The following is a 24,850-nucleotide window of genomic DNA, read 5'->3' as shown; positions in this document are numbered from 1 at the left end:
TAGTGGCCATCTCTGATACCCCTGTGATTATCAGGTGTTTTTTGGACTGTACTGTTTTTTGTTGCATTCACAGTTTTTAATCGTGTAGTTAGAATTAGAGTCTTTGATGTTAATCTTCCTTCCCCCAACTCACTGACTGGTCTCAACTAAACATTGCATGCAATGCAAAAATGCTGTCAAAGAAACATAACACTTTTGCAGAAACTACAATTTAGAAAAATGCAAAATGAAATACTGACAGAAAATCAGAAGAGTGAGGCAAAAATATTTCTTTCTTTCTTTGGGGCACTCATAGTTTGATTAAAGGGAAAGACACTACATTTATACTAAAAAAAAAAACAAAAAAACTAAATTTAGTTTGTGTTTTCTTGTTCGTTTGTAACTGAAAACTCAGCTTGAAATGCACACTTTTGTTCAGACTCCAGGTTACATTATTTATCTGAGGTGTGATGCTAGCAATCTGTGACTGAAAAGGCACATTTAAATGCCATTATTTAAGGGCCATTGCTTTCCTAATGGCTTAATGGCTGGAATAAGTGACCAAACCTAATTATTCTGCCATTCTTAGTAGCCTTCATGATGTAACAGATGACGAGACAAACTTAAGAAAGAAAGGCATACAGAAATAAGTTCAGACATAAAACAAATGGAATAATTATTGAATGATGCTTTTTCTGTATGTGATGTGGTTAGTATTGGATTACAGGGAAGGAAAATTACTTTTTGGAAAGAAAAACTTGACATTTGGTTGGAGTTCTCATTTAAGTCCATGTTCACCATGAAGCAGTGGTTTGGAAGAAGTGGAAGCACTGTCTGCAGGATGAACATTTTGAACTTGGAAATCTGGATGAAGGTATTCAGAAAAATCAGGTCCAATACTGGTCTCCACAGATTTTCTTTTTTGGGAACCAGGAAAATTTGGGAACAAAAAACCCTCATTATCTCTATGACTCCGATTCCAGCATATACTGGAGATTAAGAGGGAATAACAAAGATTGGTCTGGTGGATAAGAAGGTACTCCCTTGAATGGAGAAAGAGGATGATCTTTCCACTGAAATTGGTAACCCTTTTCCACAATGTTAAGGGCCCATATGTTGGAAAACACAGATGGGCACACTGTCTTGTTGACACACAACTCGAGAGATGTAGTACCCAGACGGAGACTTGAAACAAACTGGTACCTGGTCAAGCACAGTCATAAGTTGGGAGGGGGTAAGTCCTTTTCGAAAAAAAAAAAAGGACTCCTCTTGTTGGACTTGGCAAAGCTGTCATTCTGCCACTTCCTTTTGGTATCTTGGTTCTTGTTAGGTTAGAACTTCAAGAGGCCTCCAAAAATTATACTGTTTCAAGGAGGAAAATTTAGAAATACAAAACATTTTTGACACACCCTGCATCAAATTACCTCAGTCATCTCAGGGTTTAAAGCTCTGATTAGCTGCAGTACCAAACACACAATCAGACTCAATGGGAGCATTTTTTAAGTCATCAGAAGAATTTTGACTGTGGAACCAAGCATATCTCCTCATCGCCATTGACAAAGCTGCATTTCTAGAAATAATGTAAGCCCCTTCTAAAATACACTTGAAAGCATATTTTGATACTCAAGAAACACTGGAAACAATTATCTCTGACATAAACCGTTTGCTCGACCTGCAATGATGCAACATGCTTTTCTAAACTATTCATGCATCTCAAAACAAATTTCCACACAAAACACTGAACGTTAAATATTTTAAATGCTACTGTTCTGGACTGTGACAGCTTCTTTCCCTGAGATTCAAGCCACTTTCTCAGTTTAACTATAGGAACTGGATTAAACAAAATCATACACTTTTCATTAGAAATGGTAGCTGGAGACAAAGAGGCTGGATCTGCAGACAAAGGACCATGGTGACTCGCCAAGGTGGTGGAAACTCTAAATTTCCTAAACACGTTTTAGGGAGAGCTTCAAGTAAGCAAGAGAGAATTACAGGTTTTCTTAAAAACATCCCCCAGCACTGAGATCACAGGGAGGATGGGCTGAAGGAAAAGAGTCTCATCCTCCAATAGATCACAGACCCTGCCAGTCTCTGTTGCAGTAGAAGACTGCTGCTAATTAAATACATCCCTAAATCTTGTTAACATTTGGGAAAAAGAAAAAGAAGTTATGACTTACCATAATGTCCCATCTGTGTTGTTTTATCTTCTTTCATTCATCATTGATGGGTTCGGTTCCGAGCCCTCTTAACCGAGTCAGCCTTTTTACCAAGCTCATGGTAGCCAAAAAAACTCTCGAGATAAGTCTCTACCCGAATGTCCTTCTCCCTGTTACCTCAGATCAAGTTTGCTACAGAAAGAGAAGTAAAGTCAAGGCCACTTCTGTGCAAATACCCTAGGACACCACTTAGACCCAAAGCATCCCCCAGGAGCCTTTGGAGGGGGAAGGAGGGTGAGAAGTGATGAATGAATGAAGATAAACAACACAGATGGAACGTTATGGTAAGACATAACTTCTTTATCTCATGTTGTTAATCTTCTTTCTATTCATCACTGATGGGACAGAAGAATTCCACGCTACCTTGAGGTCCATGGGCGGCCCTTATGGAAGAACATTCCTGAGTACCACTGAGTCAAAGGCAGCTCTCCCTCTGGTGACCAAGTACAATTTGTAATGAGTGATAAAGGTATGAGACTTAGCCCAAGTAGCTGGTGCACAGATGTCATCCATGCAAGCCCTGGAATGGAAAGCTACATATGTTGCCATAGATCTAGTGAAGTGAGCTTTAACATTTGGCATAGGTTCATTTCTGAGGGAATAGATGAAACATATGCAGTCCCTTAGCCATTTTGATAATGTAACCTTGGAAACAGCCTCTCCCATTCTGGGCCCAGAAAAGGAGATGGAAAGCTGTTCAGATTTATGGATAGGTTTGGTCTTGTCTAGGTAAAATTTCAGCTATCTATGTACGTCTAAGGAGTGAAGGCAGTACTCTCCTCTATTGGCAAAATTCAGAAATAACACTGGTAGATCAATGGTCTGGTTTATGCAGAATTCAGAAACAACTTTGGGAAGGAAGTATGGATTCGTCTGAAGTGATACTCTGTCTTTATGAAAGACCAGATAGGGTCTCTTATTACACAATACCTGCAGCTCCCAGATCCTTCTGGCAGACGTGATGGCTACCAAGAACAAGAATTTCCAAGACAAAAACTTTAGGTCACACTTTGCAGCAGGCTCAAAGGTTTTTGAGTCAAAGACTGAAGGACTAAAGTGAGGCTCCATGGTTCCACGGGCTGTCTGACATTAGGCCTGATATGAGAGGTCCCCTTGAGGAAGGCCTTGCATAGGCGTAAAGAGATAAGAGGGGTGCCAACTATACCACTGTGGAAATTAGAAATTGCCGCTAGATGTACTCATATGGTAGAGGGAGAGGCTCCCTTACCAAAAAAAACTACCCAAGTATTGAAGCACTGCAGTAACTGGAGCCGAATACGGGTCTAGCATGTTATCCTTGGACCAGATGGAGAACCTTTTCCATTTATCCTGATATAGTCTTCTGGTGGATGGTTTATGAGAGGCCAGAATGATGTCTCAAAACAGGCGAGGAGAGATTAGCTTGCCTGGTGACTAATGGAAGTGGAGAAACCAAGCTGTCAGCTTGAGACTGGACAGATTTGGGTGACTCAATCTTTGGGGGTGAGTAATCAGATCTGGTAGATGGTCCAAAATCCATGGTGGGTGTACTAGGTGAGGCCAAAGGAGGGGAAACCAAACTTGTTGAGGCCAGAATGGAGCTAAGAGGATCACCTTGCATCTCAACCGAAGAGCTTTTTTTAGAAATTGTGCAATCAGGCGGATGGGAGGATAAGCGTAAAGAAGTCCTGTGGGCCAATCGTGGATTAGAGCATCCCTCTGTGACTCCCCCTCTGGGAGAAGTAGGGCGGAATTGCTGTTGCACTTGTGTTCAATGGGGAGGCGAAAAGATCAAGGCAAGGTGTCGCCACCTCGGGGTTGAGAGACCACTCGTGAGGCTTGAGTATGCATCTGCTCAGTTTGTCCACAATCACGTTGGAGCTCCCAGGGATATGTATTGCTATCTGAAAGTGGTTGGAAGCTATCGCCCACTGCCAAATTCTCATGGCTTCTCGACATAGAGGATAGGACTTGGTTCCTCCTTGCTTGTTGATATGCCAGACCACTGACATATTTGTCTGACTGAATCGCAATTATCCCAGAAGGGAGAGCCAAATGAAAGGTCTGCAACGCTAATAGCACAGCTTTCAGTTCCAGAACATTGATATGCAGGTGGGTCTCTGAGGTGGACCATGTGCCTTGGACTGTCTTTCCTGGGAAATGGCTCCCCCACCCAATCAGGGAAGCATCCACGGTCACAATGTCTCTGGGTTGAGGGGACTGAAATGGGCGACTCCAAAATTCTGTCTGGCCTCATCCACCAAAGGAGGTCCTGTTTGCAGGAGTTGGTTATTCGAATCTGGTAATAGAGGGGGTGATAGTTTGGGAACCATTGACAAAGAAAGAGCCATTGCAGGATCCACATATGTTGCTTTGCTAGAGGCACTATTGGGATTGAAGCTGCCATAGAGCCTAGGGCCTGAAGAACTTCCCTTGCTGAGACTTTTGTTTGAGAGAGTATCACTCAGAGCTGAAGCCTCAATTGGTGGAGTCTGTGAACTGGGAGTGATACTAGACAGGACTGAGTATTGAACACTGTTCCAATGAACTCTATTTGTTGTGTAGGAGTAAGGTTTGATTTCTCCAAATGAATCGTCATTCCCAACAATTTTGCACAGAGAGAGAGTATAATGCAGTGCTATTACCAGAAGATGCTCAGTGGGGGAGGTGAGGAGCCAGTCGTCCAGATATGGAAACACCTGGAATCCTTGTAGTCTCAAGTGAGCTGTTACCACTGCAATGCATTTCATGAACATTCTGGAGGCTGCAGACAGACTGAATGGCAGAGCAAGAAATTGATAATGACTGGCCCCTAGCCAGAAGCAAAGCAGACTCCTGGAGCATTTGTCCATCTTGATGTGGTAATATGCATCCTGGAGATCTATCGAGCACATCCAATTGCCTTCTATTAAAAAGGGAAGAATGGACTGAACTGTGACCATCTGGAATTTGGTTTGGGTGACAGACTTGTTTAAGCTGCTGAGATCCAAAATGGGTCTCCAGGCCCTGTCTTTTTTGGCACCAAAAAGATTCTTGAGTAAAATTCGGATCAGCTCTGGTGTGGTGGGACTGGTTGGGTGACTTTTTTGAGACAGCTTTATAATCTCTGAAGCTGCTTCTTCCCTTTGACTGGGTGGAATGTCAGGAAGTTTTCTTGGAAGGTTTGGCTGACAAGAAAGGGGAATGGTGTAACCTCTGGTGATAATACTCTGTACCCAACAATCAGTGGTAATAGATTGCTAGGCAGCTTGGTGCAGAGAGAAATGACCCCCGACTGCTTCCAGAGGTAAGCAATCAGGCTGCTCCTCAGGAGAGTTGGTAAAGCTGTCCAGAGAAGGAATCCCTGGAGCCTTGGTTACGAGGACCCCCTCTACCTCTATAGGGGCGTCTTCTGGAATTGTTACCCCCTCTGCCCCTGAGGGTATCATCACCATGTGTGGCATGGAAAGGACCCTGAGATTTTTTGTGCCACATTTTTCCACTCCTCTTATTCCTGGAGAAGGTACGTTGAGGACTGGAAAACTGCAGGCCTACGGCAGACAAGGTCTTTCCATCTTGCTCGCACCTGGCTAGCGTGTCCTTCACTTTGGAGCCAAAAAGGGATGAAACTTCGATGGGAGCATTCAGAAAGGAAGACTTGAAGGGGTCTGCGAGGTCACAAATATGCATCCAGGCATGACGCCTCATGACAATGCCCGAACCTGCTGCTCTAGCTGCCCCTTCGGTCGTATGTGAAAGCAACCTCATGGACGAGTTGGATATCGATTCCAGGGTTGCGAGCTGTGAGGCCACTTTGTCCCTGACCTCATCAGATAACTGTCCTGCGAGCATCCCAGAGAGTTCGGAGATCAAGTCCCCTCTGGAGTCTCGTAAAATGTGCCAAATAGTTCAGGGACTGTATAGCAAAGGTGGCTGATGCAAAAATATGCTTCCCAAGTCTGTCCACCACCCGGGACTCCCTGCTGGCAGATGGACAGTGGAATTTTCCTCAGCCAAGTCCTTTTTCATGGCTGCCGCCATCACCATAGCACCGACTGGTAACCCTCTGGACCAATGCGGGTTCTCCTCGGGAGGGGAAAGAGTTTTGTCTGGTCTCCAAGAGGTAGACGGTTGGGCGTAGAAAGCCTGCAGGAACACGGACTCCTCAGACGAAGGGTTGGGGGGCTTCCAGTCACCTCTCTGCTTTAGAATTTCCAGGATGTCTCCGAAGGAGACATCATCAGGAGGTGACCGCGGGGACTGTTCACTATCATCGTAAACTGTATCTTCAGTTAAGGACTTCTCGGGTGAGTCCATGTGCTTCCTCTTGCATGTCCTTTTTTGAGGGGGCTCCTCAGTGGGAGTCTCTGAGGAGGATTCGGAAGAGCAAGTACCCTGAATAAGGGTGTCCGGTGGCTTCTCTGCCCGGTGTCCCAGGGGGTGGTCTGTGACAGCTGTAGCTCAGGGGGCGAAAACTGGGGTTCCGACATCAAACGAAGCAAGAGCCTTCTCCATCGCACGGAAGGCAGGCCCGCCCGAAGAGGGATGGGAGCCCAGAACCGAGAAAGACAACCTCAGGACTGGGGTCACACCCACTCCTACAAACCTGCCCCACACGGGTGGAGCCTCAAGCAGGATCTGTGCGGACGCGGCTATGGGTGCCGAGGATGGAACCGAGGAGAAAGACGGCTCCGTGCCCCAAGCCGAAGTGTACGTCCCCCAATCCTCAGATTGAGAAAGGACCGGTTCTGCAGAAACCAAAGACCAAAGGGGCAAATTCGGAGCTGGAGTGAGACGCACTCTGGCGCCGAGGTGATGGTTTCCAAGAAGGATGTCGGAACAGAAGGCTTCGGAACTGAGATGGTCAAATGAGGAGTGTAAGATGGAGTCTGTAGATAAGCCAACCCAAGTCCTTGCAGGTGGATGGGTCTTAGATAGTGTGGGTATCCCCCTGGCTAACAACAGCTGCTCCACAAGACGCACCATGTTGTGTTCCGACAGGCTACTGGTGGATCTAGTGGATACTCCAGACGGAGAGTCCGGACATTCAATGAAAGGGCTATATGCTTGGTCCAGAAACGGAGCTAAGGAAGGGGAGTATTGAGTCCATGGTGCAAGGTCTGGCGACACCGAAGTCTCAAGTTTCAAGACTGGAAGTAAAGGGGTCAAATCCAATGAAGTCAGTACAATGCTCGGTGCCAAAGTGGCACTCAGAGCTGAAATGGTAGGTTCCAAAATGGTAACTAACAAAGTAGTTGAAGGTGTGCCCTGATACAAAGTGGCCACAGGTGTCGTAGCCGAAAAAGACGTAGTAAGGTATATAATAAGTGCCAGAGACAGGACCAATGCAGAAACTGGCACCAGTATCGAAGGTTTCGAGATGCTCAGAGCCGAGGAAGACGGAGCCATAGAGGTAGATTTATGCTCCGAAGACAACTTTGGGACCTTTGATTTCACAGATTTGCCCTGATCACCCGATGGTGAGGAGGGAACTGAGTGGGTCCTCTTTTGTCTTTAGTAGGAGGGGTTGAGACCTCCATCGCAGAAATGGCTTCTGAAAAGGGAGACTTGAGTAACCCTTTCACAATCAGTTTATTTTTGCACTCATTAAGACTGCATTGACTAAAACTCAAAAGGTGGGGCATTCCCAAACAGTATACACAGTCATCGTGAGAATCACTATTAGGTAACTTGCCATTACATGAAGCACAATGCTTAAAACCTGAAGTACCCTTCTTATCCAACATCTTGACTGACACCACAGGCCAACAGTATAATCCAATTAGTCAAACACCATTCAAAGAAGTCACAATTATAGCAATGCAGTGATATGTAGAGGAAAAAAATCATCTTACTAAAAACCAAAACTAATAGGTTAAACAGGAAAGACAATACCAGCTATGGTATTGAAAGAATACTGCAAAGGTAAGGGAGGAAAGGCCGTACCAACAATGGTACTTGAAAGTTTACCAACGGTAACAACGTGTAGAGTAGAGTGGGAAAAAAAACAAGGTCAGACAGAAAACACACTAGAAATACTATTCGCTCAATAAAATATGAAGATATCAAAAATTTTCCACACAAATATCAAATAAAGTTCCAGTTAGTTGAGAGCTTGGCTGAAAGGCAGCTTTACGGCTATATGGCAAATGAGATCTGGGTAACAGGGAGAAGGGCATTCTGGGTAGAGACTTAGCTCGAAAGTTTTTTTGGCTGGTGCAAGCTTGGTAAAAAGGCCGACTCAGTTCCGACGGAACCAAACCCATCAGTGATGAATGGGAAGACGATTAACAACATCAGATCATCTGTTTCAGTTCCTCTATCTGACTGTTATCAGGAAAAAACTACCTGATCTGATTCAGACGTGCCTGAACCCTCAGACACATGATCTCCTCCAAAGTCAGGATCCAAAGCAGAAAAAACTGAGGGTGGAAATAACAGAGTTACTATTAACCCGGGAACGCACCCCAGAATCAACTGCTTGTACAATGTACCGAGCCAACATCACCAACTTCAATAGGAAACCTGGAACAGACTGTTGCTCAAATACATGGTGGGTTTAATGTTTCTTAGCATTCACTACAGAAGAAGGAGAATCCTCGGAAGGAAACTTATCAACCCTGGCCACATATTCTTTACTTAGTTCCCTGTACTTGAATCGGGCTCTTGCACAGTGCATTCTTCCAGTACAGAGATGGGCACTTTAGGGGGTGAGAGGGGGATAAAGTAAGCACTGAACCTATCTGCCAGGATGTTGGCAATATCAGTTGGTTCTGTATATTTGGTGCCATTGTGCTGTAATGATCTGACTTACAGCACAATGGCACTAAATATACAGAACCAACTGATATTGCCAACATCCTGGCAGATAGGTTCAGTGCTAACTTTACTCCCCTCTCACCCCCTAAAGGGCCCATCTCTATACCGGAAGAATGCAAAGTTCCTGTAATCACAGCTGCACAGATAAAAAACACACTCTCCAAAGCCAAGAACACAGCATCCATGGGATCTGACAACATCCCAAGCTGCGTTCTACACAAACTGCAGAATGAACTGGCACCCCACCTAAGCACCATGTTCAATCATAGCCTCACCTCAGGCTTTGTGCCTACTGAATGGCGCACAGCGACGGTTATCCCTCCACAAAGGGGGAGCCACCACGGACCCTGGGAACTACTGCCCCATTAGCCTAACGAGCCTGGTCTGCAAGGCCATGGAATGTATCATCATGGATCTTATACACAAAGACACTGGTAATCTCCAAACTCTGGACCCCACCCAGTTCGGGTTTGTAAAAGGCAGATCATGTCTCCTAAACCTGATAGACTTCTTTGAAGCAGTCACCAAAGTCGTAGATGAGGGTAAGGTGATTCACACAGCCTATCTAGATCTTGCCAAAGCTTTTGACACCATCCCCCACTCTGGAATTATAGATAAACTCACTAAACTAGGTATAAATCCCTATGTCACAAGATGGGTTTCCAACTGGCTCACTGACAGAACCCACACTGTGAAAGTAGCAGACTCCAAATCCGACTTCAGACCAGTGACAAGTGGAGTACCACAGGGTTCAGTCCTGGGTCCTCTCCTGTTTTGTATCTACTTTTCTGAAGTACAGGCTAACACAGAAGGTCATTGGCTAACAAAGTTCGCAGATGACTGCAAACTAGGAGCCCTAATCTAAACTCCTAATGATGTGTACATCCTACAAAAGGGCCTCACGGAGACAGATGCCTGGTGTCAAAGCCATGGCCTCAAGCTCAATGCCAAAAAGTGCATTGTCATCCCCTTTGGTAAAAACTCTGTACCCATGAGCTACCACATAGGTGGTAGTCAAGTTAACACCAAAAGTGTGATAAGAGACCTTGGGACACGGGTGGACAGTAGTCTCTCCTTTGATAATCACATCGCCACAGCAGTCAGGAAATCCTTCTTCGTGGCACACCTCATCACAAAAGGTTTCTCATCCAGGGAAAAAGAGGCCATTGTTCCCCTCTACTCATCACTCATTAGACACATTATAGAGTACAACGCCCCTTTTGGTATGTACCTCACAAGACATCTACAACAACTGGAAAGGCCGCAGAAATACCTCACAAAGAGGATTACTGGCCTCAAACAGATGCCCTATGCAGACCGTCTAAAAAAACCTCCAGCTTTACTCCATTGCATATCGGCTACTCAGAGGCGATCTCTGCCTAACATACAAAGCTATGTCAAACCCAGAGCTTTTGGACATGCTCCACTTAAAGAAATCCCAATTCCTTCGAGCTACACGCTCTAGGGACCAAAACCTTGTCACTACAATAAACAGAACGTGCTGGAGGTACAGATTCCTGTCCCACAGACTTCCTATATTCTGGAACAAACTACCTATCTATATCAAACAAAGCTCCTCATTAGCACTTTTCAAGAAAAATCTTGATGATTGGATGGGAAATAGGAAATTCACCCCAGGGATCACCTCTGTGGCTCTGTGCGACAGAGGCACAGGAAAATAAATTTCTTGTGTTGCGAAAGCCAGGGTACCTTTTTGGCTAGGCTTATATAGGCCCTAGGGCCAATAGCCTAGTACCTACCTATGAACCTATGAACCTATGGAGGATGCATCTGACCCTCATGCTATGCATAGCTGTGGTATCAACACTACACCAGGGGACCTGGAGGTAAAAGAAGGTGAGTGGTCTGATAGCCTGCTCTTGGCTAAGGCTACTGAGGAGTCATTAGCTGTTGGCTGAAACATATTTGTTTGTTTTATTTTTGTGCTTTTAGGCGCAGATAGGGTAGATGGTGGGGAGAGGGGACAGTTTCAGAGTCGATCTAGAAAGGGGGCAAAAAAAATAGCTAGGTCAGTAAAAACTACTGGTGAAACTGCACTTCTAGTAAATAAAGGAATAACACCACTATATCCTCCCTTAAAATAGCAATGTAAAGACTGCTTAAAAAAAAAAACAGAATACTGTACTGAAGAAACAGCCAGTAATTCAGTACTTACACTACGCACCAAGAAAATAATCAAAACTCCACAATAAAATTCAATAAATGGCTATTTTCAGTCCCATTTTTATAAAACAGTGTAAATTAGCCTAAAATAAGGAATTCAGTATAAACTTAAGAAAAATTCCTGTCAGAAAACAAAATGGTGCCAACATCTCAATTTAAATGAATAACTCATTTAAAATCTCATTAAATAAATTAATTCACCTCATTATACAAATATATAGTGAAAAACTGTGAAAATAGCAAGTTTCTTTTCAAAAGATTCAAAATAATGACTTAAATCAATGGAAATAACAGCTGTGATTTACTTGTGATTATGGCAGCACAAGGCAAGAAAGCAGCTGACCGAAGAAGCCACAGTATATCAAAAATTGAAATTACAATAAAATATTTGTTATAAATCTTTATAAAAATTACAGTTCACTTTACCCAAGACATGAAATTCCTTCAGTAACAATAAGAAATACAGTACTACTAAGATGCACTTTTTTTAAACTTCTTAAAGACACACACACACACAGACACACACACACACACACACACACACACACACACACACACACACACACACACACACACACACACACACACACACACACACACACACACACAAAATCTATCTACGATAAATAGAGATAGAAAAGACAGAGGGAGGAATAAAATAATTCAAAGGGCTTCTTATCTGAGCTCTGGAGAACAAAATATATATATATATATAAAAAGGACAGAAAAAGGTAGTCATCTCAGAGATTCTTCTCTTCCAGTGGCACTAGGAAAAAAATGAAGGGGTGCTGTCTGTGGTTATGAAGGACTATCCCGCTGTCGTAGCTAATTGGTTCTTCACATCCACAGACATGCAGAAGGAGGAGTCAGAAGCTCTGAGAGACTGCCAGAAGGAGGATAGTAGTGCACTACAACCCAAACACCAGTAAGACAGTGTGTTTGTTGAACATCTTGTTATGCGTGACATTATTCACAGCATAGTTTTTGCTGCCTATACTTCATCTGGACATCACTCTGTGACAGGTGTTGTACCATACTACTAACTGCTATGTATGAGCTCTTTGTACATAAGCATGAGAACAAGCCAAATACCACTCCAAGTCAGTTTTACACTCTACTGAGACAAGAACAAACTATATCCACTTCTGTAGACACCTGTACACATTAAGAACATGGAATCTACCAGTCCATCAAAGCATCTCAGATGAACCTTCACTGCACCAATTTCTATCTCATGTAGCTTTCAGAGATTTAAGATTTATCTTAAGGGAGGGTGGCCTAATGGTTAAGGTGTTTGCCTTACAAACACAAGGTGCAGGGTTTGGGTCTCACAAGGGAAAATTTGCTAGGCTTACAATGGCCCACAAGGGCAGTTAGCTTAGTACTAATCTATAAATCTCCCTGCACCTTTCCAGTTTTTTGTTGAACAGCTGTGCAGAATGCTCTCAACAAACATTTCTTTATGCACCTAGTATTAAATCATTATAGGTTCATAGGTAGGTACTAGGCTATCTGCCCGAAGGCATTTATAAGCCTAGCCAGAATGTGTTGGCTTTCGCCACCCCCTTAGATTAGTTCCCTGTTCCTCTGTCCAGCAGAGCCACTGAAGTGATCCCCGGAGTAAACTTTCTGTTTCCCATCTGCTCGTCAAAGTTTCTCTTGAAGAGTGTTAGCGAGGAGCTCTGCCTAATGTAGATTGGAATCTTGTTCCAAAGCATGGGAAGTCTCTGTGACAGGAATCTATCTCTCCAGCAAGTCCTATTTATTATTGTAGTGAGGTTTAGATCCCTAGAGTGTGTGGCTCAAGGGGATAAGCTTTTCTTTAGGTGGAGCATGTCCATCAGTTCTGGGTTGGACATGGCCTTGTATGTCAGGCAGAGATCACCTCTGAGTAGGTGGTATGCAACCGAGTACAGCTGGAGTTTCTTCAGTCGAGCTGCATAGGGCATCTGTTTGAGGCCAGTGATCCTCTTGGTGACGTACTTCTGTGGTTTTTCCAGCTGTTGCAGGTGACTTGTAAGATACATCCCAAATGGGGTGTTGTACTCTATGATGGGTCTGATGAGCGATGAGTAGAGGGGCACAATGACCTCTTTTGATCTGGATGCGAACTCTTTTGTGATAAGGTGTGTCACGTAGAAGGATTTTCTAACCACTTTGGCAATGTGATTATCAAAGGAGAGTTTACTATCTACTTGGGTCCCCAGATTCCTTATTACGTCTTCCATATTTAGGGGACTACCACCTATGTGGTAGTTTGTGGGTACTTTGTTTTTTCCAAAGGGGATGACTATGCACTTTTTGGCATGTAGCTTGAGGCCATGATTTTGACACCAGGTGTCCGTCTCAGTAAGACCCGTTTGGAGGATGTCTGTGTCAGCCGGAGAGTCAATTATATCCCCTAGTTTGCAGTCGTCTTTGAACTTGGTCAGCCATAGTCCTCCTGTGCTTGTCTGTACCTCTGAGAAGTATATGCCGAACAGGAGGGGTCCTAGGACTGAGCCCTGGGGAATGCCACTTGTAACCGGTTTAGAGTCAGACCTAGCTCCCGCAACTCTTACCATGTGGGTTCTGTGCATGAGCCAGTTGGCAACCCATCTTGTGACATAGGGGTTTATGTTCAGGCTGGTGAGCTTGTCTATAATACCAGAATAGGAAATGGTGTCTAAGGCCTTTGCGAGAACTAGGTAGGCTGTGTGTACCACCTTTCCCTCATCTATAGCCTTGGTAACTGTCTCAAAGAAGTCCACCAGGATTAGGAGGCATGATCTGCCCTTAACAAAGCCAAACTGGGTAGGGTCCAGTGTCTGGAGGTTCCCAATGTCTCTGTTAATGAGTTCCATGATGATGTGCTCCACAGCCTTGCAGACCAAGCTAATCAGGCTTATAGAGCAATAGTTCCCGGGGTCTGTTGTGGCTTCACCTTTGTGGAGCGGAATAACTGCTGCTGTGCGCCACTCTATGGGTACGTAAGTTGTGGAGAGGCTGAGTTTGAACAGTGTGTTTAGGTGAGGGGTTAATTAGTCTTTGAGCTCATGTAGGACGCAGCCTGGGACACCGTCCGGTCCCATTGATGCTGTGTTTTTGGCTTTGGAGAGGGCTGTTTTAACCTGAGTGTCTGTCATTTCAGGAGTTCTACATTCTTCTGGTATGGTTATGGGCCCTTTTGTGGGTGACAGGGGGGTGAAGTTTGCGCTGAACTTGTCTGCCAGGATGTTGGCAATATCGGTCGGCTCAATGTATTTTGTACCATTCTGCACTAACTCCGAGAAGATCTGAGCATTAGCTTATCACCCCGTTATCATCTTCTCTCATTCTTTTTTTCGTGATATAATTTTCTGCCTTTAGCCAGTGCATGATTATAGTACCTAAATTTCAATATAATTTGCATTATGTAAAACAAAAATCACAGTTATAGTATGGCTAGTCTTCTCTTGTGGCCTCCCCTTTCTGACTTAGTAGCACATAGCCTCATTCTACTATCAGTTTCAGTCTCAGTACCTCAAAAGATGGCAGACTTGCCTTTACTCCAGAAGGCTGTGGGTTCTATTCCCACACCAAGGTAGATGGATTAATGTTCCAATACTGATACTGCAGTGCAGCATAATACCCTGAATGTGTTGTCCTTTAGATAAGATATTAAACTGAGGCCTCATCTGCCTGAGTTGGTAGTAGCTCAGGTGGATGTAAAAGACCCCATGCACTTATCAAAAAGAGTAGGGGTTGCTTTATTATAGTAACATTTTTTCTATCTTTCTTTCATTATTTACACATTCAGCATATTGGCACTTTACATCACATTTTACACATCTTAATAAAAAACACTTTACATATTCATTTTCCTAAATACATTGAACAACCATATCTTCTCCCAGTCCCCAACATTTCTCCCATAACCAATGAAAAGAGTAGGGGGAGGTTCCTCGTTATCCTGGCCAAATTCCCCCTAGTTAGTATGAATATCACCTCAGGTCTCCCCTGAAAAGAAGTTACTAGCCTAGTGAGACTAACCTGGTCAACAAAGTATAAATAAATAAATAAAAAATCTTGTTACTAAGTCTTCGGAGGTTTGTTAACGTCACTTCTACTATATGCAGATTTCTTCTTCATAAATTTCTCTCCATTAACAGTTTATTATCCACTTGAACATTTACTGTAGATAACTGCTAAAATTTTATCCATCTGTATTCCTTCACAACCAAAGGCACTGCCTCCACTTTAAATGTCTGCTAATCGTATGTCAACTACCTGCTACCTTACTTTTTATAATTAAAGATGCCAACAATTTCTACCTGTATTATGCATAAAAATCCCTTCCAGAAATCAGAATTATTTCAAAAGAAGGTTTTACAAGCACTGAAACTTAGAAAACTCAAGCCTGTGCCTAAATACAAAAAGGCTAAAGCTTTGCCCCTTTGCCCTAATTCTACTCCAGCTTCTGATCCTTCAGTCCCAAAATGCTTGAAAAGAACAACTTACCTCTTGAGAGAGTTCCCCACATTCAAACTGCTAGGTATAACCCTTGACCCTATCCTGGAAATATATATCATATTGCCAAACCCATACTTCACTGCAGTCAAAAACTAGGAATGCTATAGTGAAAACTGCAAGTTCATGATCTTATACGCATGCCTTGTGACTGTAAGAAAACTCTTTTTACCTAGCCTCTTCTACTGCTGGGGTATTCTTACAAACTACAGTTCCTCACCAACTGCTTCTTGCCAGTCATCAAAAACTCACCACTCTGTTTTACTTAGGGACAGTGGCTGGGTCGAACTTAAAAAGCAGCTGACTTGCCGTATCTTGACAGTGACTAACTCCATACCTAACCACCACAACAGCTACCCAAAATCCCTCACTGAATGATATGCTCCAAACTGTTCTATTCAATTTCCAAACAAATACCTGACCACAACTCATGTGACTCATAACTAGCAAGACAAATCTACCTTTCCTTTAGTAGTCTCTAAAGCTTGGAATATACTACCTTATGCCTTAAACCAAACCTGTAACAAGCTGCCCTTTAAGCCTGGGTCTTACAAACATTACATTGATTAAAAACATTACATTTGTTCTTAGATTTGTAAATGTTTCTTCTGTTTTCCCATTTTAAATGCTATGAAAGAAATGGACTGCCTCCCTCTTATCTTTTCTTTCTGACCAACACCTTCATTCTAGTAAAACACAAGTTTAAGAAGGGGCAAATTAATATTAATAAATACACTGTACAAGTGCATTTGCCTGCCAATATGCAGTTTACTTGCATAAACCATAACTACTATATCCTGGCAGTCCCATGCATGTACGGTTCGAAAGTGTGATATTTTATCTTTGATTTATTATATACATATATTACCCTTTTCACATACCAATATGTGGTCACTAATTTTGTATAAGCCCTCAGCCTGTTATTCTAAGATATCTTTGTAATTATAATGACATTTTCAGTTGTTTGAATCAATATGTGTATAATGTTTCTACTTCTTGATGTTTCAATTATTGTGATATACTGTATTACTGTCACTATGTTCTGTACATTGCAGCTTTTTCCCTGGGCTACAAATGAAAATTAGATTTTAGGGAGACAGGCAATCCCAATTAATAAGCACAAATAAATTGCTAAGTACGTAAATGAGCAAAATGATCTACAAAAATTTTAAATAAGTTGTAATTGATTAATTCTGTTTTGGAAATGCTGAACCCAACATTTTTTCCTCAGTGAAAATTTAGACTAAGGAACTGTCAAAGAATAAACTTACTGCCATTTTTAATGATAAATTATACATTTAGTATTTTTCAAATAAGACTAATAATTTCATTAAAAGTGTATAACAAGTCCCACTATTTTTTATGGTAGCAGTCCACCTGCTTAGTATCTTGGGTGTGTCACATAGAAAGGTGTAACATTAAAATATATTAACTGTTAAGCAGTCACTGCCATGCTTTCTTTTCTTTTCAATAACTTACTTTTAAAAGTTTCAAAAAATTATGAAAATCATACAAAGTCAAAATAAAAAGCAGTGGTAGTTGTATGGAAAGCAGAATGCCTGTGAAAGAAAAATAAATTAGTATCTAAGTAGTACATTATGAGAGACAATTTGGAAGTAAACAGTGTGCAACATAAAATTTGACTACAGAGACACCCACAGACTGAAAAATATATATATTTTCTAATGCATCTCTTTTTAAGATGTAAGTGTGTTCATTTTGAACTGGACCAAAAATTGTAATAGCAAATTGTTTTTCTCACTCACGGAATCACTAGAGTGTACTTGTTTGTGTCTAACAATGCAAACATTCAAGGTTCAAGCCATCCCAGTATTTCATCCTTTAATCAAAAGTGTCACATCCTGCAAGTTTAAACCCAGGTTGCCAATATAAAACTCATCTGGTTCTTCCATTATATAAAATGTAAGCATACAGGGATATCACAGTTTAAACTTAGTATAATGGTTTACATCACTTTGTCATTTTTAATATAACAACAATCATGCATTCATCCATTACTGCAGTACAAAGTTTACTTCCAGTTACCTTAAATGGGTTACATCCCCCAAAGCAGTAGACACTTGGCCTTGTAGGGTGTCCAGAATGTTGGCATCTGAGTACATTTGCAAAGGTGTATTAAACTGAGCATGTACAATCCTGACTCCAGGAATTTCCATCTCCAAAGGCTTATTTGGGGCCACTCTGGCTGCAAGTTTCAAATCACCAGGGGAAATGCTACTTGCAACTGAGGGGGTACTACGTCCACTCCCTCCTCCGATACCAGTTGGAGTACTACATCCACTGTTTATGCAGGCAAGTTACACAAACATACAGTACAGTGACAAAACAAACATTACACAAATGTCACAGCAACAACAGATGGCAACCAGACAGTAATAAAAAGAAAAAAGAAAATATAGAAGAAATTCAAGTTAAACTTGAAATGATTAATAATTATCTCACTAAGGCACACCAGTATATTCAATGAGGCTATAAGAAAGAAGCAGGCAGATATGGCAGTGTCAGTCAATATTCCATGCATCTGAAACTGTATACAGCTATTGTAGCATCAGCTTTCTAATTTCTATAAAGTTCTATATTATATATAGAATCAAAATCATACAAGAAAAGCACAGCATTGTTACCCAAACTTAAATTTTAAGTGTTGACTGCAACATATTTTATTTTATATGCTGTCAGAGTGCCAACCTTTCACAAATTCATAATGTGTTAACACTGAATTGTTACTATAAATTATCTTACAGTTTGTTCAAAAATAGCTATACTATAAATGTTTCCTATACTAAATTGTCTTATTGACAGACAATTACTATGAATTAGACTGCATATGTTGCCAGCCTACTTAGATGTTTCTCGAAAATATTTACTAATTCATACAGGGCCTTCATTATAATATAAATATAAGATTCAGACAACTATTAACATACCAGAGCACAACTAAGAATCTGTTTTTAATTCTGCTTGCTTGCCAGAATGGAAGATAATTTAACTTCTAGCTGAGTCTTCTTATATCAGAACTATTGCAAGACTAGTACACTACAAATCAGACATCTCTGGAGCCTATAAATCCTCTTATTTTCATAAACAATCACAGAAAATTACTAAAATAAGTACTTATTCACTTTGTCTTTGTCCTGCAGTACACACTAAAAGAAATGCAGTCCATCAGGATATGCACTCTTCATGTTTGCAAGCTACATGACTACTCAGATGTGTACATTTTGGCTTCTTGTAACAGATCCCATGTTTATATAATGCTGAATTATTGCTCTTATATGTGCACACTGCTGTTTGACCATTGAAGGAAAATCTTCATATATAAATGCCACTTCATAAACTTGTATTTTCATCTTAAAATGTTAAGTAATCTTTTGTGTTGTCAAAATTTACAATACATAAAAACAAATAAGACAGAGTACAAACTTCAAAACAAGATACTTTAGAAGTAAGACAGTAAGGCTATATCCTTCTGCAAGCATTACCTAGTCTTTTTCTCTATCACCTGATGTGTGATGGTTGTTTTGCTGCTTTGTTAAATTTAAATGTTTGAACTCAAAACACAAAATAAAAATTAAAATGGCCATTAATAACAGTGGCTCTCTCCAAATAAAGATAAATACATCAAGAATTAGCAGATACCCTCAAGGGATTACAAGAATTAAAGGACATCATAATAGACCCTTATTTAACCCAGCCACTGGGGATGCACAAGCCAGTGCATTTCTTTGTGCCGGTCCCAAGCCCGGATAAATGGGGAGGGTTGCGTCAGGAAGGGCATCCGGCATAAAAATTCTGCCACATAACTTATGGCGTGAAAATTTCATATTTCCATACCGGATCAGTCGAGGCCCGGGTTAACAACGACCGCCACCAGTACTGTTAGCCAACAGGGTGCTGGGGGAAATTGGGCTACTGTTGACCAAAGGAGAAGAGGAGGGCGAAGGCATGCCCGAAGGCAGGAAGAGAGGAGGAAGGTTAGGAGTGTAGCAGTGAGGGTAGGAACTTTGAATGTTGGCAGTATGACTGGTATAGGAAGAGAGCTACCTGATATGATGGAGAGAAGGAAGGTTGATATATTGTGCGTGCAAGAGACCAGATGGAAGGGAAGTATGGCCAGGTGTTTAGGAAACGGGTTCAAATTGTTCTATCATGGTGTGGATGGCAGGAGAAATGGGGTAGGGATTATACTAAAGGAACAATATGCCAAGAGTGTTTTAGACGTGAAGAGAGTGTCTGACAGAGTGATGTTTATGAAGCTCGAACTTGATGGTGTAATGATGAATGTTGTTAGTGCATATGCTCCACAAGTTGGGTGTGTGATGGATGAGAAAGAGAAATTTTGGAGTGAGTTGGATGAAGTTGTGGTGAGTGTACCCAAGGGTGAGAGACTAGTGATTGGAGCGGACTTTAATGGGCATGTTGGTGAAGTGAACAGAAGGGATGAGGAAGTGATGGGTAGGTATGGTGTTAAGGAGAGGAATGCAGAAGGTCAGATGATTGTGGATTTTGTGAAAAGGATGGACATGGCTGTGGTGAATACGTATTTTAAGAAGAGGGAGGAGCATAGGGTGACGTACAAGAGTGGAGGAAGATGCACACAGGTGGATTATATCCTATGTAGAAGGGCCAGTCTGAAGGAGATTGGAGACTGTAAAGTGGTGGCAGGGGAAAGTGTAGTTAAGCAGCATAGAATGGTGGACTGTAGGATGACGTTGGTGATCAAGAAGAGGAGGAGGAGTGTGAAAGCAGTGCCAAGGATTAAATGGTGGAAGTTAAAAAAGGGTGATTGTGAAGTGGAGTTTAGGGAAGAGTTAAGACAGGCACTGGGAGGCAGTGGAGAGTTACCGAATAGCTGGGTAACTACAGCAGAACTAGTAAGGGAGACTGCTAGAAAGGTGCTTGGTGTGACATCTGGACAGAGGAAGGAGGACAAGGAGACCTGGTGGTGGAATAAGGAAGTACAGCAAAAGCAACGACATGTACCAGTTGGATAACTTCTTGGAAGGAGGGCATAATAACAATGACCCCCTTAGTGATGAAGAGGGGGAAGTCGACTTTGATAATGACCAACAACAAAATCATGCACCTGTTGGTAATAGCAAAGTTAATGGGCGAAAGCAGGGCGCTACTACTACTGGGGCAGCACAGTCACGGGTAGAACATCAACAGGGTTTTGGACAGGCCCAGAATTTCCGACAGAGGAACCTGAGGTCGAATACCAACAGAATGACTTTGAGGAACAAACAGAACCAGAACAACAAATGATGAAGGGGTTTGGTCAGCCAGTTATTGTTTGCAGTAATGAGGGTGACTTTAAGATTTTTAATTATACCACCCTCAACATTTCTACTGCTATGGCTGACTTTTTTTCTAAAGGACTGTCCTTTGTCCCAGACACCCACATGGATTTGGTTAAAACACTTGTGGACCTGAAATTGTATGTTCGCAAATTAAACCTGTTGGCCGTATTAGGCAAGAATTCTTCACTTATTAGACCGTTCAGAATAGCTAGTTTGTTTAATCCGCCATTAGTAGGCAACCTTAAAACCTTTGAAAAATCCTGTGAACTAGATTTAAGGTTCTTGGCTGTAAATTCAATTAATAATAAACATAGACACAGCCTAAATATAACACCTGAAGAACGTGATTTTATAAAACTACTACAGGATTGTAAAATTCGGGTCATGAAACCCGATAAGGGGAATGGGCTCATTTTTATGAACCAAGCGGATTATATCAACAAACTTACTATCCACTTGAACAATGGCCCATATGAAAAAACTAGCATTAATGAGGTTAATGCAGCATATAATAAGGTTAGGTCCACACTTGAAGATTTGTTCCTTGAAGATTTTATAGATACCCATATCCATTCCTACTTAAACATTGTAGCACCGAGAATGCCCTCTTTCTTTGGAGCCCCCAAAATTCATAAATCCATCCATGACCCCCCCTTTTAGACCTATAGTTGATGGTAGGGGGTCTATTTTGGTTGCCTGTGCCAAATATGTAGATAGTGTTCTGAAACCATATATAGAAAAGGAAAACCAGATTTGTAAGGACTCGTGGAGCTTTCTAGAGAACATCAATAGAATACCCTTTAACTTTTGACTGTGGATGTGAAAGATCTTTATACTGTTATTCCACAGCAGTTAGGGTTGGATTGGGTGAGGGAGTTCCTCGAGTCAAGAAATGTTGAACAAAACACTATCTACACAATTGAGACCTTATTGGAACTAGTGTTAAAATATAACTTTTTTAGTTTTGACAATTTGGTTTACAGACAAGCTTCTGGTGTAGCAATGGGCTCACCTTGTGGGGGTTCCTTCGCCAACTGTGTAATGGCACAATGGGAAAACACATTGTTGTTTAATAACCTATTGTTTAAGGAGCATGTCGCCTGGTACACAAGGTACCAGGATGACATGTTCATTTTATGGAGAGGCTCCCCGGAGATGGTGGTCCCATTTATAGATAACATCAAAACCATGACTGACTTTTTAGATTTTACATTCGAAGTGAATGACACAACAATCAGCTTTTTAGATATAAAGCTGATTAAAGACAATGACGCTTCCATGTTCATTAGTAACATTTATAGAAAGCCCACCTATTCGAATGGGCTTCTTCACTTTGGTAGTTGCCACCCTATCCATCACAAAAAAGAGCGGTAGTAAAGGGGCAGATGGTGAGGGCGGCACGGATGATTACTAAAGATGAAGACTTTCATAACGAGTGTAGGAACTTGACCAGCATGTTTTCTAATAGGGGATATCCTGATTCACTCATTTTGGAGATTTCATCTGAGGTGAGATTTAAAAGAGAATCTGGCCATTTTAAGCCCATTCTTAATGGAAAAGGGTTGAACTCAACGGCTAATCAGGACACGATTGTAAATAGGAATAGAAGAGATAACGAACCTGATATGGGAGTTAGGTTTTTGTGCACATTTTCTATTGACCACCATTTCATAAGGAAAATCCTACAGAAAAATTGGGCAAATATAATGGAAGACACAAATTTGCACCAATTGCTGGGAACAACACCTAGCATAACTTTCAGAAAAGGATTTAACTTAAAAGCATTGCTGGAAATGAACAAACACACTACTTTCAATAGGGTTAAAGGTATGACCAAGTGTGGGTTTTGTAATCAATGTAAATTTATACAGGAGGGTAGCCATGTTATAATAAATAACGTAAAATATAGATTAATGGGCAATTTCAGCTGCTCTTCTAGAGCAGTTGTTTATGTGGCAAGCTGTAGGCAATGCCCGGCTTTCTACATAGGAAAGACTGAGAGGGCATTGCACAAAAGGGTGTATGAGCACCTATACGCTATTTCCAAGAATGATATTAACAACGCATTAGCTTGCCACATTATTCATAATAAGGACCATAATTTTAATTTTGTGGTTTTGAAGCAAATTAAGGCACAAGCAAACTCAGGTCCATGGCAAACGTTATTAGAAAAAGAAGAACTGCTATGGCAACTGAGGACGGCCGCACACACATATCCAGGCCTAAATGAAGCGATATCGCTCACCTGTATTTTAAAACTACTGACCCTTAAGAGATAAAGCTTAACCCTGTAGAGATTGTGATATGTACATAGTGTATAATTGTTCTCATAGCTTTTTGTTTTGTCTTCTCTTTTTTGCTTTCTGTACCTTATAGAATAACTGCATAAGGCAACATAATGTTATTCAATTCAATATATTTTATTGGACAGGGATCGTAGTTTTTAGTTTGTTTGATACTCGGGCATAATAGTTTGAACTAAACATAAAGAAAAGGTAAGAAAATAGGACTTATATGTATTTCAACACACCATGCCCATAAACATATACACAGTAAATATGGTCTCATTCACCTATAAGGTAAAAGAGTTAACAGCCTTTTTAGGGTGTTTAAACCATAGTTAGAAGTATAATATGGGAAACAAGGTATTGACGCTTTAAGTATGGTTTCGTCAATATAACGGAAACCAACTAAGAAACATCGCTACCATCACAGCTATAACAACTAAAACAGCGTCTTTTTCCCAAGCCTTAAGAATGCGCTAAAGTTATAAGTCTTAATGGCGCATTGTATAGCACATAAAAATACGCATTTATATCTGATAAATGAAAGAGTTGTGAGCATCGAGTAAATTACTATTTTAAAAGTTATGTTTTTAAACAGGGATGACGGAGCAACAAAGCAGGCTGGATTTTAAATAATATGGTCTGAAGTGTTTTTAATATATAAATAATTGAGTATGGCATTTTATTTAATTAAAATTATAGATTGTTAATTGATTGATTGGTACCCTATTTAATGGGGAAGCTGTAACAACTGACTGTTTCATTTTTGTCTGAGGAAGGAGAGATATGATTCTCTCCGAAAGTGCTTGTGCATAATAAAAGCTCTTACGTTACAGTTTCGAACTACTGTTGCTTTAATTTCACCTGATATCGTATTTGGCAGTGAGTGGATTACTATCTTGCTATACGCTTGGCGGAACATTTTTCCTTGGCTTTTTTGTGTTTCGACAGTTTGTTCGGCTTTTTTGGAATTTAAGTACAGGAGAGTATACAGAGGAAGAGGCTGGCGAAGAAGAAGTGGGATTGTCAGAGAGATGAAGAAAGTAGACATGAGTATAAGGAGATGAGGCGCATGGCAAAGAGAGAGGTGGCGAAAGCTAAGGATAAGGCGTATGGAGAGTTGTATGAGAGATTGGACACTAAAGAGGGAAAAAAGGACCTGTACCAATTGACTAGACAGAGGGACAGAGCTGGGAAAGATGTGCAGCAAGTAAGGGTGATAAAGGATAGTGAGGGAAAGGTACTCACAAGAGAGGAGAGTGTGTTGAGTAGATGAAAAGAGTATTTTGAGAGGCTGATGAATGAAGAGAATGAGAGAGAGAGAAGGTTGGATGATGTGGGGATAGTGAATCAGGAAGTGGAACAGATTAGCAAGGCGGAAGTAAGGACAGCTATGAAGAGGATGAAGAATGGAAAGGCTGTTGGCCCAGGTGACATCACAATGGAAGCATGGAGTTGCTTAGGAGAAATGGCAGTGGAATTTTTAACTAGATTGTTTAATTAAATTTTGGAAAGTCAGAGGATGCCTGAGGAGTGGAGAAAAAGTGTTTTGGTACCTATCTTTAAGAATAAGGGTGATGTGCAGAGCTGCAGTAACTAC

General features: G+C 41.5%; 1 protein-coding gene across 3 annotated transcripts in view; it reads right to left on the bottom strand.

Moving 5' to 3' along the window:
* The window catches only part of PDLIM3 (PDZ and LIM domain 3), a 716,648-nt gene that overhangs the window by 244,185 nt on the left and 447,613 nt on the right, over positions 1-24,850 (bottom strand). Inside the window, exon 5 of one of the 3 annotated variants that reach the window (XM_044069031.1) lies at positions 17,691-17,945. The exons of the other annotated variants lie outside the window; for them this stretch is intronic. Within the exon in view, the coding sequence (XP_043924966.1) occupies positions 17,691-17,945 (255 nt within the window). The remainder of the gene's footprint in view (positions 1-17,690; positions 17,946-24,850) is intronic. 3 annotated transcript variants of the gene reach the window in all.

This window comes from Protopterus annectens, chromosome 4.part0 (assembly GCF_019279795.1).
Source record: "Protopterus annectens isolate FY-2018-M chromosome 4.part0, PAN1.0, whole genome shotgun sequence".
In the NCBI taxonomy this organism is placed as follows: domain Eukaryota; kingdom Metazoa; phylum Chordata; order Ceratodontiformes; family Protopteridae; genus Protopterus; species Protopterus annectens.
This window is presented reverse-complemented; position numbering and strand designations above follow the sequence as displayed.